Source organism: Pezoporus occidentalis, unplaced genomic scaffold (assembly GCF_034315485.1).
Source record: "Pezoporus occidentalis ecotype Australia unplaced genomic scaffold, CSIRO_AGI_Poc_V1 ctg23, whole genome shotgun sequence".
Classification (NCBI taxonomy): domain Eukaryota; kingdom Metazoa; phylum Chordata; class Aves; order Psittaciformes; family Psittacidae; genus Pezoporus; species Pezoporus occidentalis.
In genome coordinates this window covers 4,129,158-4,145,977 of record NW_026914180.1, presented here as the reverse complement: position 1 = coordinate 4,145,977, position 16,820 = coordinate 4,129,158, and the positions used below count along the sequence as shown (strand labels likewise).

Genomic DNA, 16,820 nt, shown 5'->3' with positions numbered 1-16,820 from the left:
CGTACTATGAGAATCTCCCAGAGAAGAAAGCACAAGATACTGAATATAGCAGAGTGGATGTGCCAGTGGGACACATTTACAAGGCACAACAGAAATAACTGAATTCACTTCTCAGACACTAAATGTGTTTACTGGGCTCAGCCTGTGTGTGATCCAATGGATTCCACTAGCCTCAAGCACAGTTTCTCCTGTGTACACCAATGACAATGACAAGACGCTATGATTACTTTAGATGGCTGGGAACTAGACCCTGTATCCTCCAATTCAACACTTCCTATGAGCTGCAAGTTCTTGATAAGCCTGTGCATGAATTCACAAGCTGCAGCATTCTTTCACATATGGATTCTACCTGGAGACTGCACGTGTCCTAAATTAGTATTTATCTCGCTCTTTACTTCACTTCAGGAACCAGGACAACAGCATCTGTGCTTCTTACACAGCAATTTACCTCTAAGCTGCTTTCCAAGCAATGCTGCTAGCTCCCTGCAAAAGGCACATTTCACAAAGACAGTCCCCTCCAGGGCCTGCCCCAAAGATGGTGCACACTTACGCCACATCTCCTCTTTCTGCAACTCTCTCCAGCTTTGTCTCAGTGGGACTTGCTCTCCCAGCCTCAGTGTGCAACATGCAAATGTTTGAACGTCACAGAACAAAAGCATCATTCAAGACACACAAATCCTGTGAGGCCAGATGGGAACCACCCAAGGATACAGAGTAAGGTGGCGGAAGTGCTCACCAAGCCAACTTTTAATCATTTCTCAGCAGTCTCCTGGCTAACCAGGTTGGTCCCAGTTGACTGAAAGTTAGCAAACATGATGCCCATCTACAAGAAAGGATGGAAAGAGGTTCCACAGAACGATAGGCCTATCAGCCTGACCTTGGTGCTGCGGGAGGGTCCAAAAGGGCTGTCAAACATTGGAACAGACTGCCCAGGGAAAGGGTTGAGTCACCATCCCTGGTGGTATTTAACAGACATGTAGATGGGGTACCCAGGAACATGGTTTAGTGGTGGACTTGGCAGTACTAGGTTAACAGTTGGACTCAATGATTTTAAAAGTATTTTCCAACCTAAACAATTCTATAACTGAATGCTGCCCTTTGATCTGAAAAAAAAAAACAACCTACATGTTAATTACTTTAATTCTAGTAACAATAAGGCCACTTGGGGATCAGGGAGGTTCCTGCCAAGTGAAGTTCAACATGGACTCATCAGTCAGCTCCATAGAGTGCCTGAGCAGTGTGGTCACAAGCTAGTTCACAGCAATTACTCATGCAGCTGGAGCTCTCTTCAGTACACAAAGATTACCAAGCAGGCAATGGATGTTAGCAACCATCAATAACTATCAATTTAGGATAGATTCAGACTTGGACTGAAGATAGAAAGCTTCCCCATACCCAAATGCAAATTACCCAAAGCCTTCCGGTCTTTTCATTGTTCTGCTTCTCTTCAGTTGCATCTATTCAGAATGTGTCTTCTTTAATACAACAGAAGGCAGAGAGCTGAGGGCAGAACTACAGCCATTTGTTTCCCTTCTGTGGATTAGCCCACTTTGTCTCACTGTTTTCTGTGATGTCACTGTTAATATGCAATGCTCCATAAGGACAGAACTCCTGAAAAACTTAAGAGGCTAGGTTAAAAAAAAATAAACCCAAACAAAACCAACAAACGGAACATGAAAATTAAGTGCTAGGGAACTCTCTAGAAGCCAGAGATTCAAGTGTGATAGAACTGTGTAAACAGGCTAAAAAGAACCTTCAGAGCTAAGCCAGCCTCTCCTTGAAAATACTGGAAAGATAAATTCTGTGCCACTGAATACAGCTAAAATGATCATACTCCTCCTCATCTATTTAATCTCTCCCTAAAAGCATGTGGCTTTTTCCTCTCATTTTAACCCATTAAAACACCTGAATGACTAATACAATTCTCACTGCTATGGTTTTACACCTTGGCAAGCTGCTTTCAGCCATACTGTGGGGTCATTTTCCTTTCTTCCTTTGGTAAATAATATCCCCCTTATTTCTACAATGGCACTCCATCTTATTTCACTTGCTTTAGTGAATAGGTGGACAGACCACCTTTGACTTCATGTAATTCTTCCTCTTCTTGCAAAACTTTGGAGCATCAAACTCTTTTTTTTTTTTTTCTTCTTTTCCTGTACTGAGTTAGAACCCTTTTGATTTTTTTTTTTTTATTGTAGAGACAGGCATGATGGACTTTGACTAATATTGCAAAGAAACCTATAAGGACATTGTATTTTATGAAAAATAAGTGCAATTTACACTTACAGCCAGCTTCAAATCTTAAACACTCCAAATCACGGTCAGGTGAGGTTTACGGACAAGTACATGCATAATTCATGAAAGCACAGCCATTATTGGTAGCTTTATAGAATAAATAGTCCTTGAGAGACACTGTGCATTTGAAGGATGCACCACATTCACGCTAGCAATATGGAGCCAAGTTGATATTTATGGCATACTCACAATCCATTCAATTCTGTTTCCATTTGAACACACTGGTGAAGTACAGTGCAATATTCTGTTTCAGTTACCAGCAAAAGATACACAACATCAAGCAGAGCTCCTGATAGCTGGAGAGTACAGAAGAACTGATGACTGCACAGGGTTCACTGGGGATCTTGTTATGCCAATCTAATTAACCAGGAAAATGCTCAGCTAGCACCATGCTCTGGGCTTGCACAGATGGAAAACAGGCTGTTCAACTACTGTGTGTGCAAGGCAGACTTCTCATAACTCCCAGGTCAGCAGAAACATTTAAGCATATGCTTACCATTAATGTTAAACAGGTGCTTAAGTAAGCTGCTGAACAGGGAACATAACAAGGAGCATGCCTCTGGAGTATATGGTTTTTGCTTTAACTGTTATTACATAGAGGTTTTATTTATTGATTGCCCTTAGATATTACCTGCAGCCTCCTTTCCTTACCAAGATCTCAGTGTTATTAAAATCTGAATAAGAAAATGGTGACAGATGTTCTCTTTTTACAAAAACAAGGTGTATCTGTAAATCCCAAGACACTGGAACAAAAAAGAAGATAAGTAAATGCTATTTTTAAAATTTCTGGAATATTTTCTAGATTGATTCCTACAAGAATGTCCAAATCCAACTGAAATTTTCCTTAACAAAGATTCTAACAAATCATAAATTTAAATGTACATGGTTAATGCAAATGAAATAAAATGCACATAGACTAACAAAATCAACAGGGAATATAGCATGAACCTCCCTTCCCTGAGAAAAACTCTCAAAAGGGTGAGATCAGGAAGAGTTCAATCATACTGATATGAACCCCAATTAATTTCTGGATTACTGCTGTACCAACAGTATTTCACATATCCTTCATGTGGACCACAGATCCGATTTTTAATAGAGTCAATAAACTCAGAGCTCATGAATAGTAATACTCTTGCATTACAATTATTCGTTTTACAAACTAGATCTTCATAAAAGGTACTTTCAGTCCCCTCACAGACGGATGAGAAGGCATTCATATGAGCATATTTTTCACATCCTGATGATTAGGCATAAGAAAAGAGCAATGCAAGCTTTTTCCTAGGTTACTTTGGTTATATCATACATTGCAGAAGAACTACTCAGTATTTACAGAAAGTATGACAAGCTATCATTTCTTTTTTTTCCTCCCTGTTTTTAATAACTTCAGTCCCAAATGATAAACAAATAAAAACATTTCATTTCCAGCATGTCTTCCAGTTTATCATTACTGAAAACAATCATAAGCTAAAATGCTGGCATGCAGCACGCTCTGTGAAACATTTGATGGAGTGGCTGATGGTGTTCTCTGTGGGGGACAACTTACAAAATGAGATGAAGTCAAAACTCCAGAGTACTTTTCTTAACCTGCAGCATCCTCTGGGATAAGCACGTCACTCTGCTTTTCTTCTGCTTGCTTTCTTACCCTGACCTTCACTTTTTTTTTTTTTTGTCAACTCCAGCATACTTCACTGTTTGCTGTCTTTTAAAAAAATACTGGGAATCCTTAGGGACACAGAACATGGTGGGGTTTTGTGCCAGACTCAAGTCTGAAGGTACCTGAGCCTCACAGAAATTTCTTACTCATTGCAGCAGGAGTAGTAAATCCTTTAAGTTCAGCAAAAGTTTTGCTTGAGTAAGTGCTGAATAATGACTACAGAAAGAGGCCATCTGATGTGTGACTGGAATTCATGCCAAGTCTAACTGTCTCTACACATGCCCGAGTTGACAAAATCTTCTAGCCAGCATTCCCTGTCAAATGGAGGAAGATTTTTCACAGCATTGGCCACCCTGTTTAGCATCCAGTGCCTCACTGGGCATGCAACATTCATCACTGCAGCTAACCCCACTGCCTCAGTTTTCTCATAATTTCTTTGACTGGATATTTGGGTGCATCTCAGTGTAACTTCTAAAGTTATTATTCTGTAGTAATTAGGGATTAGATGGTGGAAATAACTCATAGCTGGCAATAACATCAATAAACATTGACTTATTGACATGAAAGAGGCCTTACCACAAAAAAAAGTCTTGTATTGGTTGATGGACATGCACTGAGTTTGCAATTCTCCCGTACCTTGTAAATGAAAAAATTGGGAACCACCTATTTACAATGGAGGGCAGAACTCTGATTCAGCTACACATGCAGTAATTCTGTCCCCTGGTCAAAATACCACAGGTGATTCCACTGCTCCTGTTCCCACCTTTTACTTTGCTAGTAATGAAGAGGGTATCACTGGACATACAGATCTCACAAGAAAAACTTTGTGCTAGGAAACCACCTGCAAGACACACACTTCTTCCCAGTGCACAGCATAAGCACAAGAAGACAGGTGCTCCAGGGATTCCCAGGACCTTACCAATACTTCCACAGATGCGCAAAGCCGGTTTTTACAGAAGCAGTGTTTTAACATAACCTTGATAAACCACTGCAACCAGGACACTGCAAATGAAAACTTTGCTTGCTTCAATGTCCTCAAAAGGATAGAAAACCTATAGTAGCTATAGGTGAATGCATGCTACAGCTGGGACACAGTTTACCATAAGCATTTGGGCTCTAATGGTTTAGATTTATTCTGCAAATTTGATTTATTTTTAATATTTTATTCTCAACTGCAGCCTTTCCAAAGCGACTGAACACTACGGGAACTTGCTAAGTGTGACACTCCATTGGGAAGGAATGGCAAGCTTCCTAAGTGACATGCATTAGTGGATTACACAAGACTTACAGTACATAAAACAATTTAATAAATGGGCTTTGCTTGCTAATCTCACGAGTTACTGTTCAGTACAATACTATACAGACAACACACATTCAAACACACAGACCTAGAGAAATAAATGCATGTATTGTAGTTGTGATGGCATTAAACCATTTGGATTAAGTCATTTCAAAGCCAAAAGTACATTATAATGTTCTATGACAGCTCTGTATATACATAAACCATGGACCAAGCAAGTTCTCCAGGAAGATGCCATCTGGCTGGGATGGAAATCCTCTCCTGATACAGCAGGGAGAACCAACCCTCTGCACAAGCATGCTAGGACCTGGGAAGATTAAAGCTCCAAGCATGCAGCTCATGTACACCCACATCCCACTACAGATGTGATTCACAGACCCTAGATAGATGTACAGAGCAGGACTTGTCTCACATAATGGCAGAGGCCTAATTAGGTGCTTTAGTGTCATCCAAAATGCTCTGGAATATCTACAACTATGTTTAAACAACAGACTCAAGACTCGGCTATCTGCAGGGTAGATGCTTATAGTTCAGCTAGTACCCCATATATCCTTAAGTCAATTGAGAGAAATTGGCATTTAAGAGTGCAGGTCCTCTGGCCCATGTTATACGTCTACATGAAGATGGGATGAATCATGCCCCAGACTCCACTGACTAAACTATAAAGGGAGCCCGGGATGACTAACTTAGATGTAGATGCCTACATTGAAGAAGCCAGTGTTCAGCCACAAGAATCCTATCGCCATCTTGTTCTAATGAAGACTTCAAGAGCCAGAAAAACTACCACACTCCCACAGAGACTGCTTCAGTAACTCATCACCTTCACTGTACAAAATGGACACTTAACTTCTACTCCAAACTCCTCTGACTCAAACTTCCAGCTTTGAACCTTGCTCCGCCTTTGTCAGTTACAATAAAGAGCCTGTCGCCACTAAAGGTTTTGTACCAGCCAGAGATGCTCTTCAGCATGATTCTCTATTGCATTCTCCTTTATACGGTCAGTTAGACCAACACTAAGCAAGTACAAAACTCTGACAAGAAATGCAACCTCTGAGATACACAGGAGTGACACTTGGTCAAGGGAACATGCTGTGAAGTAACTTCTGGCGGCTGAAAGATTCGTTCCACACTGCAGAGAGGGGAACTCTCCTCATCAAATACAGCTTCAGGCCACCAACATCTCCAAAACTTACATTTAAGGTATTTATCTTAAGAAAGAAGTAGCAAATCCAATCATCATTAACGAACAAAAGTAACACCTCAATTATGGATGACTGAAATTCTGCCTTCCTGATTGCACAGACAGCTCTGTGGCTCTTTTGCTGCTCAGGGGTCTATTGAGTGACAGCCAAGTGGGTGCATAAAATCATAATAGTCCCTTCAATTTCTCCTTTCGTACTGTTTGGAAAAGCAGTGAAGAGATTCGTAAAGATAGGGGAGGGCACAGACCATTCTGTGAACAGTTAAGACTCAGAGTGGGGAGGGAGAAATGAACACAAAAGTGTTCTTTTTTCCTTGCAAGCAAGAGGAACCAGGGAAGCTGCTGAGTAATATTGGAGAGGGATGCAGGTGTGAGGAGCACCATCAGATTCAAGATTTTGAACCTTTTTGATTGTGAGAATTAAAGTTACACCGCAAGCTCCACTTCATTTTCACATTGCTAAATAGTGAGCTAGCAATGTGAACTACTGCACATGACTCGCGTATTTATTGAGACAGCCTGGCCCAATGTATTTCTCATGGTACCTGCAACTTCAGTGGCTCCCTTACAATCCCAATACACCATAGACAGGCTCTGCACTTCTATCCTCTAAGTAAGGCTGCATTTAAAGGGACATTCTACATTAAGTAGACAACACTGGGATTCTATTGGCTATTTCATTGTGGAGTTCCCTGACATCCCACCTCACACACACAAAGACTCATTATTTCCATTGACTAGCAACATGGCATTGAAACAGGCCCAGCAGACCTTACAGCCTTTCCACTGGGCGGCAATGCAGCAATGCCAGTACCTCCTATGGATTGCACCCCCTACTGCATATATTCTCCTAAGGGGAACGCTTGTTCCCCTTTATGCCTGACCCAGAAAGGATACCAGACTGTTACAGTCCATAAAATACAACTTGCTTCTCACTACACAGCAACAGACACAAAGATTTTCTGCTGTAATTCTTGCTGTAGTTTGGCTATGCAATTTCTGCCTGTCTTTAAACTTCATTTGGAGTCATGATATCTTACCTGGGAACTGGTTCCATAGCTCCCTGCTTTCACTTCTGGAGGTCCTTGTGTTTCAGCCAATGTAGTAGACAGATAATGAACAGCACACAAAATTTAGCTTCTAAATCAAGTGGAATCTGAGACAAAGGGAAGGATAAAGTAGCAAGGAGTCTGCACTGGATCAGAAAACTCCACCACTTACTTCAGGGTGTAAGTTTCAAGAAAAATTTATCACTATGGAGCTACCTTACATCATGGTAAGACAGCTCCATTCTTGGCTGAGAAGCATCACACCATGTTTTCACTGCAATGTGACTGATCAACCTGCAGCAATAAACCCATAGATAAAATACAGCAAATAAGGGAAATCACAGTGGAACATCAATGTCATTTATTTGTGTTTTTAATATGAATTTACTGTTCATGAGAGGAACCAGGAATACAAAATGGACAGGAACAAAGCTGGGTTTTCTGTCTGCCTGCACCAGTTTATCTCCAGGAAGAGCAAAGCACTCCAATGATCAAAGAGTAGCTTAGTCTTCATGCCATTTGTACTATTGAGGTCTCTGAGACCTCTGAGGTGTCAGCAAACTTCCTAGAGAATAACACTAGCAATTGGACTTCTTTTTATTTGTTTTTTATACGTACATCCAAACTGCAGCTATAAGAGTTGGGATTTAAATGATCAAATTAAATATCTAAATCTACAGACTCTTCTAAAAGTCCCCTCAATGAACCGGAACTGCCTCTTTTGCCCTCTTCAGAGATTATTCATCAGAGTAAAGCAGGAAAGTGACATATTAGTCACAGGTTCTCTTGGTAGTTTCCAAACATTAGAGCAGCTGCTGAGTAGACTGAAATTCAGAGTGAGTTTCACAGCAACATCCTTCTAACAGAGGCAGCTACCTACAGCAGTGCTCACTCCTTTCATCGATGACTAAATGTGCCAGAATAACTGCATGCTCATATACAGCACATTAAATTTTGCCTTCAAGACCTCATGCACTCTCACTAAATCTATTGTTTCCCCTCACCTGATTGTCTACATCCAAAGATAGCAAGTAACTCCTTTTTATCTCTGTTGCAGATACACCTCTACCAAATTGGGTCCTTACAATTTGCATGGGTGTACACAAGAGAAAAATCTGGCACTACACTAAAGGTCTTCTTCAAAGAGCTCTTTTTGATGTATTTGCTTGAAAACCCATCAAAAAAGGGAAGGCAAGGGACGGCAAGGGAAGGCAAAATTAAAAAAAAAAGAGAAAAAAGAAAGGAAAAAAAAAGTCCATGTACATGGTAGATCAGTCCCTGGGAAGACACAGGCAAGAGTAGAATAAAGTGTAGTTAATATTGTCCTTGACCTGGCAATTAAATGTGTAAGGGAAAAGACAAAAATATTTTAATGAAATAAATTATATAGCTATACATAAGGTTAGGATCAAATGTAAGTGCATTAAATTTACCTCAAAAAGTGATAAACATTTATCTCCACACCCTACTGTTGTACATTAACTTGCAAAAGACTGGGGAAAACTCATGGTTTATGTCAGTTCTTACTAGAAGAAACCACTGTGTATTAATCACTCCCTACAGCATTTATGTAAAATTAAGAGAAATCCCATTGTAAGAGCTTCAACTACTTCTGTAAGTTACGTTCCCCCAGCTCAAATGATGAATGGGAAACAGAGCAGTAAAATTAAAATAGGCATTTTTCCAGGTAAATGTTCTGTTTCAGAAAAAGCCAAAACAAAGCCCTGGTGAAATACTGTCACAAGGAGAAAAACATTTATCTCAGTATCACAAGAAAGGCTTCAGTTCTGCTGGTCTAATTAGGTAATAAAGAAATCACTGGTGGTGTGATTCTATGACCTATCACTGCACTTAAAAAGGGCGCACTGCGTGGCCAAGGAGCAGCATGCCACTATTATCACTTTTTGTCACATCATTTTAAGAATGAAATAGCTCAACTTAAGAAAGATTTTTAAAGAGAAGAAAAATCAATACATAGTTAGAAGCTTGTCAAGATTCTAAGCAACAGCAAAACCGCCAGAAAACAAATAAACAAACAAAAACTGCAATGGGCTCTGAATTTTCAATGACTTTTCAAATTCTGTTGGGCAATTAATGCGATGCACACTGTACTGCACCTCCTGGGACTCCACACATAGCACACTTCCCAACAGCTGCCGGATATTGAGAGAGGGCACTGGCAGCATGAGGTTTTGACATGATTCATTCAGGATTCCAATTTTAATTGCAACAAAAGTGGCAAGTAAAAATACAATTTTTTTAAAACAATAGGTTAGGAAAAGGGCAAAGAACTAGTCTTAACTTGCTAGCATGTCCATTGAAAGCATACCTAAGATTTCACGATTAGGTTCACTAATTATTATCTCAAAGAAATATAAAATCTGGCCAAGTATCCTAAAGCTTAAACAGTCACCTGAATTTAATTCTTGCTTAAATAAACTGCAGATCCAGTTACAACCACAGACCAGATTAACACTGAAACCAGCTGTGTCTGTTCTAGGTGGCCCATAAAAACACAGCCCTTAATTAAAGAAATCATCTGTACCAATGTAACAGTTTCTTGAAATTTCATTGACAGTGTTTCAATAATCAGTTCTTCAAAGGAAAACCATGCATTCCGGTCCAGGCAGCCTGCCCTGAGTGATGCTGAGAAACAACTGTGACTTAGCAACCTGGGGGGGTGGATCCTGCTCCCATCTTAATCAGAGGCAAAAACTATTCTCTGGCAGAACGCTTTGAGTAGTTGTGGACAGCCCTTGCTACATAGATCTGCGTGCAGATCGATCACTCCAGCCTTTGCTTGTCTTGCAGAGGTGGGGGATATGTAGATCCATTTCGCCACTCTGAAGCCAAAAATCCCAGCAGAAGCTCCAGCCCTCTGCTGAGTGGCAGTGGGGGAATCCCTGCCTGCTCATTCTTCCCTGACTTCAGAGACCAGCAAGGAAAACGTACGAGAGGGTTTTATTAATTCTGTGACATTGTGCATGTAAATTAGGTTAATCCTACACTTTAATCGAACTATGTCATCTCAGGTGGTTAATTATTTTTTCTTATTGATAGAGAACATCCTAATCAAAGACTATAATGGCCTCTAGGATCAGTACCTTAAGCAAATAATAATCTGAATTTCCCCATGGTAAGAAAGTTCCATCACCAGATATTTCCCAGGCATTTAAAAGGCATAATGAAAGGAGCACAACGCAATCAGACAGGCTGTAAAATCCTGGAAAAATGTTTGCAGAAGTTCCCATTCAGTTCCCTTAGCTGAATTCACAGGTCACATAGCACTGCACCTTCCTCTTAACAGCTACTGCCAGAAAAAGCAGTATTACCGGAGTTGAAAAAGGAAGCACTTCCTTAAAAAGCCAACAAAGCATTTTTACTATGAAACTTAATTAAAGGATGGAGAATACTTGGCTGCTCTTTGAACACGTCAACACAAGGCACGGCAGAATCGTACACTACCTCTGCATTAAATATTAGCATTTCACAAGGGAGATAAAATACACGTTGGAGTGCTCTGCTTCAGAAAAAGGAGGGGACAGGAGACCAACAGGTACCCTTTACAAGCTTCGGGTTATTTGAAATAAGTTGCTTTGAAACCAAAGCGCCCTGAAGCCATTGCGTTTCCCTCCCTCCCTCCCAGCCACCTTCCCCGGGCCGCTGGCAACCCCCGGCCCCCGGAGCCGCGTCCCCCCTCCAACCCCAGCGGCCCCGCTGCCCCCGGCGGGCCAAGCCAGCAGGCAAAACACACAAATACATTTCCATCAGCACAAGATGGCAACCTGCACTTCTTCCGGGAGAGCATTTTTATCTTCTTTTTCATATTTTTTTTTTTCCTTAAGGGAGGGGGGAAGGTGATTTACAAACCATCCCGAGTACGGCTTTTTTAAAAAATGGCATCAAGACAAACGCTTCCGCTAGTAACGCCGGCGGAAAGGCAGGGTAGCCCCCACACCCCCCAGCTCACACACACCCCACCGTGGCCATCAACTTGGCGAAGTTGGCCGTGCCGAAGGAGCGCGGCCCCGGGTCCCCCGCCCTGCCCGCACCCCAGCTCCGCTCGGGAAGCGGGGTACGCCCCGCAGCCGCCTCATCACCGGAGACCCCCGCCGGGAGCAGGGGCAGCCGCTAAGCAAAGCTGCCCCCACGCTCGGCTCAGCCCCAGCCACTGGGGCTCCGCGCCGACCGTACGAAAGGGTCCGGCAGCACCGCGTCGAGAGCCCCGCCACTTACAGTCACCGGAGGCGCCCGCAGCAGCCGCTTACCATCATGTTTCCTTGCATTTTAGCCGTTTGAAACATTGCCTTTTCCTTCATTTTCGCCGTATGTGTGCGTGCGTGCGTGTGCTGCTCTCCCAAGAGTTACTTAATCCAGCGGCTGGATCACTTTAGTGAAGAACTGGCGTGCACTTGCGGTGCCTCTTTTTGGTGTGGGGTGGACTGAGAGCAGCAGAAGGGGAGGGCGCCTGCTTTCTTCTTTTTTTTTTTTTTTTCCCCCTTCCGCACCCTTTCAGTATATATTTTTCTTTTTGCCCCAAAATAACCAATTTTAAAAGGGCAGTAAAAACGAAGCCGCCCCTGCCAGAGGGATGGGATGCAGGAGCAGCGGGGGGCAGCCGGCTCTGTTACCACCCAAGCTCGGCTATTGCCCTGTGGGAGCCTACGGGGCGGGAGGTAGCCGCGCACACGCCCCCCGCCCCAGCCATGCCTGGCTGCCGCCCCGGGCCCGGGCGGTACCCCCGAGCCAAGGCCACCGCGGGAGATTGGGTGCAGGAAAGGCGGGGGGAAGAAGGGGGGACAATAAATGAAAAGAGGGAGCTCTCTGTGCCCGGCTCGCTGCTCTCCCGGGGGGGATGTGTACACGCTTTTTACAAACAAGAATCGGGGAGGGTAGTGGGGAGAGGAGCCGCCTTTCTCGGTGTTAACTGTTCACCGGCTAGAGCCGGCGCGGCCCCGCCAAGCCACGGCTGATGCAGAGAGGGTGGGGAATAGAAATAACGTGCCGCGGGTAAGCCGGGGTACGCGCGCCTTGTTTCTTTAGCTGCGTCCCGGTTCCCCCGCCTGCAGACCTCCTCTGCCACCCGTACCGCTGCCCCTCGCCTGCATGATGTTCAGGGCGCTGTTGGGGCGAGGGGGCGTTTCCGGAGATCTGCCCCAGTACCAAGATTTGGGATGCGGGATGAGCCCCTCTGCACACGGCAGAACAAGCAGGCGGTGCCGAAGCTCGTTGCCCGCCCCGGGGTAAATGCAAAGACACAGCCGCGTTGGGCTGCGGCTAAACCCGGCCGTGCCCTTAGCACCTTTCCAGCAACGTCCGCACTTCCCCAATGAGGTTTTCCACCGCTGTGAGCTGTAGTCCCTCAGCTGAGCTGCCTCACAGGTGGCTGGAGCAGCTGCTGGAAGATGGTCCTTTCCCGCTGCCCTTGGGAGGACGTGGCCGCTCCTCGGCTTTGTGCAAAGGTTTACACCTCAGCCCGCACGCATGACAAAAATCCTTGCAGAGTTCTCTCTTTTGTCTCTCCTTGATGTACCAGAAGTAACTACAGCCATCTCCAGGATAACTAGGTGCCCATCAATTTCATTTGGCATGAACAGGGCTGCTTCAGATGATGCCCACTCAAAAGGAGAGAAACTCTGCGAAGTGATTTGCTTAATAGCTGAGAAGGGAAACCAAGAAGAAAAGGCAGAAACTCTTGTCCTCCAAGGTTTAACCAAGCCAGCAGCTAGAGCAAAAGCTCTCTCTGTTGTTTGGATTTGATTTTTTTTTTTTGGTGGGGGAACTGCAATCCTTTTCTTATGCCCATATGTAGCATTTTGAACACCAGTCCTTCACAGCTTGCAGCATCTTAATTTCATAGGCAATGGCTGTTCACTAGAAATAGGACACAGCATGTGCAATCCCATCACATTGTTCACACTATATTTGTCTTTAAGCCACCCAGCTGTTGAAAGATATTCAAATACAGATTTTCTCACCTAAAACATTAAGCATGTATCTTGGAAATGACGGTAATGGGGAAGAGAGATCCTGAGACATTTGTGGGAAACGCCAATGGTGGCCCTGAGGGTTACCTGTAGGAGCTTCTGTTCTACAAAAATGTCACCCCTCACTTGCAGGTCTTGATTATCTTCTCCCTTGTCTTTACTTGGGAACTGCTTACACCTGCTTACATGGTGGACCCTGAGCAGGAAACTCTTCATCATGTTCCTCAAGCCTCTTGCTTTCTTTACTTCAATTTTGATGTTTTATCAGGCAGTTCCTGTTGCATCTTAATATTTTACCTTCAGGTGCTTTAATTATGTATGGACACAAAATACTATCTGCTTCACAGTCAGTAGTCCCATTTGCCTCCTGCATTACTTTATACACCAGTAGAACTTTTTGCCATATATTGAAATCTGGCACTAGTGCTTTTTTGATATTTTTCCCTCAGTGTTGTCATAATGCAGTTACTGGGCTTGTCTGTTTATTTTTATTTAATATTTATATGCTAGTGGCATAAACGTAGCAATTGCCTTGACTAAACCAGCTTTGTTTAAAGTTGAGACTACTGGCAAAATGATGTTTCACTTTTGTCAGTATCCAGTTGTTCAGTTGGGTTCTTTTCATTATTAAACACCAACCAGGGTCCATTTGGCCACATTCATACATAACTGGATTACTGGTTTTCCCCTCCCGCTGTGAACTATGATACTCCCATCTTCATCATCCACAGATTTTACAAGAAATAGGAAACACAAGTCAGTGTTTTGAAACACTGTGCAAAAAGGTGACATTGGTGATGTTAGAGCAAAAAAAATCCCATTACAAGAGAGAAATTCTTGTTTACCTCTTTCAGTTATCTTTTTGGACTCATTAGGCACTTTGAGAAAAGACATAGGGAATGCTTTATCTCTGAGAGTTTTATGACCAGAGTCCACCTTTAGAGGTTTCCAAAAGCTGACTGGACAAAGCCCTGATCAACCTGTTGTGATCTCAGAGCTCATCCTGCTCTGAGCAGAAGGTTGGGCTAAAGACCTCCTGAGGTGTCCTCCAACCTACATTGTCCTAGGATCCCTAAGATCACAACAGTCCACACTGAGTGACCCTATGTTACAGATTAAAACATCTGTTTAAGAAATTACTATTGTGTCATTTCTTCAGATGACTCCAAAACTACATCCCTCATATTCCCAAAGACTTCAGGTTCTGCCGATCATGTCTGTGGCTGGTATTTTTCATGGCCAAACCACTTTTGTTTGGCTGATGGAACAGCTAAGATTGCTCTCAGATCTTAAAGTATGAGACTGCAGCAGATTTGTATCCCCAGATGTGGTCAGGTGATTCCATTACAAATGTCATAGATTCTATGATTCTAGATACAATGGTTTGGGTTGGAGGGAACCTTAAATATCATCTAGTTCCAACCTCCTTTGACCAAGTTGCTCAAAGCCCCATTCAACCTGGGCTTGAACACCTTCCAGGGATGAGGCATCCCTGTCCTTAAGGTTTGGGACATTTAAGACAGCTAAAGATGATACTACCACAATACTGCCTTGAGTACATTAACCCCACTGGACTCCTTTTCATCTAGCATTCAAACAAATTTAGAGCTTTTGTTCTTGATGGATCTTCTCTGTATCATTGTAATGGAAATTCACTAGAGGTGCAACAAATACTCTCAGTGAACGAGGACTCAACTTTTTTTATGAATAGGAAGTGAAATGGTGAATGCAGAAAGATGATCTGAAAGGTCTTATATATTTTTGAGGGAACATATTTTTATTTTATTTGAATGATGTGTAAGGATAGCCAATCACCCTGGGACCCAAGGAAGTTGTATGATTTAAGTAGCTAAAAGCTTCTGTGTTTAAGGCCAAATACCTGGCCCAGGAAACCTCAGTAAAACATGAAAATGTTTCTTCATCATGTCAGACTTTTTCTCAGAGGCAAATTGTTACAATTCATGACTGTTGTATTCACTGGTTTATCTCAGTGCACCTCCTTTGTCAGCAATTACTTTTGATAATAACACGGAAAAGTTCAGCCCAGACTCAGCTGCATCTTAATAGCAACCTCTTAAGTGAAACCCCTGTATAAGGAGGGTTTTTTTCTGCAATCTGTCCATTGGTATCCAAGATGCATACTAGGAGGAAAACCCTGAGAACTCAAACAGGGTTTGGTTTATATCTGATCTAGAGATAATCTCTGTATCTCAGATACTATGACAAAACCAACATGGCATCTTCATCTGCTAACATTTTTATAGGCCATTTTGAAGAAATGTGCTTTCCTCACATCCCTCACAGAATGAGATATATGGAAAAAAAAAAAAAGAAAAGAAACAATCTTATGGCTTATATTCTGTGTGGGTTTCAGTACTCTGAGGCTGACTTCCTTTATCTGAAAAGGAGTACAGGCTACAATGCTTACATCCTATTCACAATACTTTACTTAAAGCTATGATGATAAGAGAGTGGGAGAATTTATTTTATCAAATAAAAACCCATTCAATGCATTTGATGCTGGCTCTCCTTCTCACTAGCCAAACAAGCCTGGGAACAGTCCTTCTGAATGGAAGGGAAGAATTAATTTTACACAGTATTAGCCAGCTGCACAGCACAGACTTTTATTTATTCCATATTTTAAAAGAAATATATTTTAAGAATGTAAGGCCACAGACAAATACAACAGCTGCTGTACCAGAAGTCAGTTCTAAGAGTATCAGGATTTCCCTTCCTCTTCTTAATTTAAGGTTACTTTTTATTCTCCCCAGTAAAAGTATTCATGTTTTCAAAACATAACAAATGCCTTTTACTTCTAGGTCAAGACCCTCTTGTGATGATCCCATCTTCTGGTCAGCCTAATCACACAAGCCTGGGCTCAGGCTTCTCTCCAGCCTAATTTCAGGACTGTGCTCCCTCAGATCAGGCCAAGTCATACTACACCTTTGCCCTGAATTCTCCCTGTCCATTTTACATCGCCATCAGACACAGGTCCACAGCACATTGTTTTGTTGTGCAACTCTCATCTTTTTCCCTTCACTATGCCAGTAGGTTGAACAGAGCAGCAGGGGAGTCTGACATGCACCTTCTGTCAAGCACCAGGAAAGCTAGTGCTTTTCAATAGAAACAATGAGGAGGAAGTCAACCCAAATGCTTGAGATCAGAAGATCTTTCAGGCTGGAAGGACCTCAGGAGGTCTTTAGCCCAACTTCCTGCTCAAGCAGAGTCAGTTCTGATGTCAGACCAAGTTGGTCAGAGCTTTGTCAAGTCATGTCTTGAAATCCTCCAGGAATGGGGACTACACAGCTCCAGTAGGCAACCTATTCTGACAGTT

General features: G+C 42.7%; 1 protein-coding gene across 2 annotated transcripts in view; it reads right to left on the bottom strand.

Moving 5' to 3' along the window:
- Positions 1 to 16,820, bottom strand: part of DPP6 (dipeptidyl peptidase like 6) — a 563,983-nt gene that overhangs the window by 491,798 nt on the left and 55,365 nt on the right. Inside the window, exon 1 of one of the 2 annotated variants that reach the window (XM_062621476.1) lies at positions 11,768 to 12,275. The exons of the other annotated variant lie outside the window; for it this stretch is intronic. Coding sequence (XP_062477460.1) covers positions 11,768 to 11,818 — 51 coding nt within the window. The 5' untranslated portion in view covers positions 11,819 to 12,275. Of the gene's footprint in view, positions 1 to 11,767; positions 12,276 to 16,820 lie in introns of those variants that run through there. 2 annotated transcript variants of the gene reach the window in all.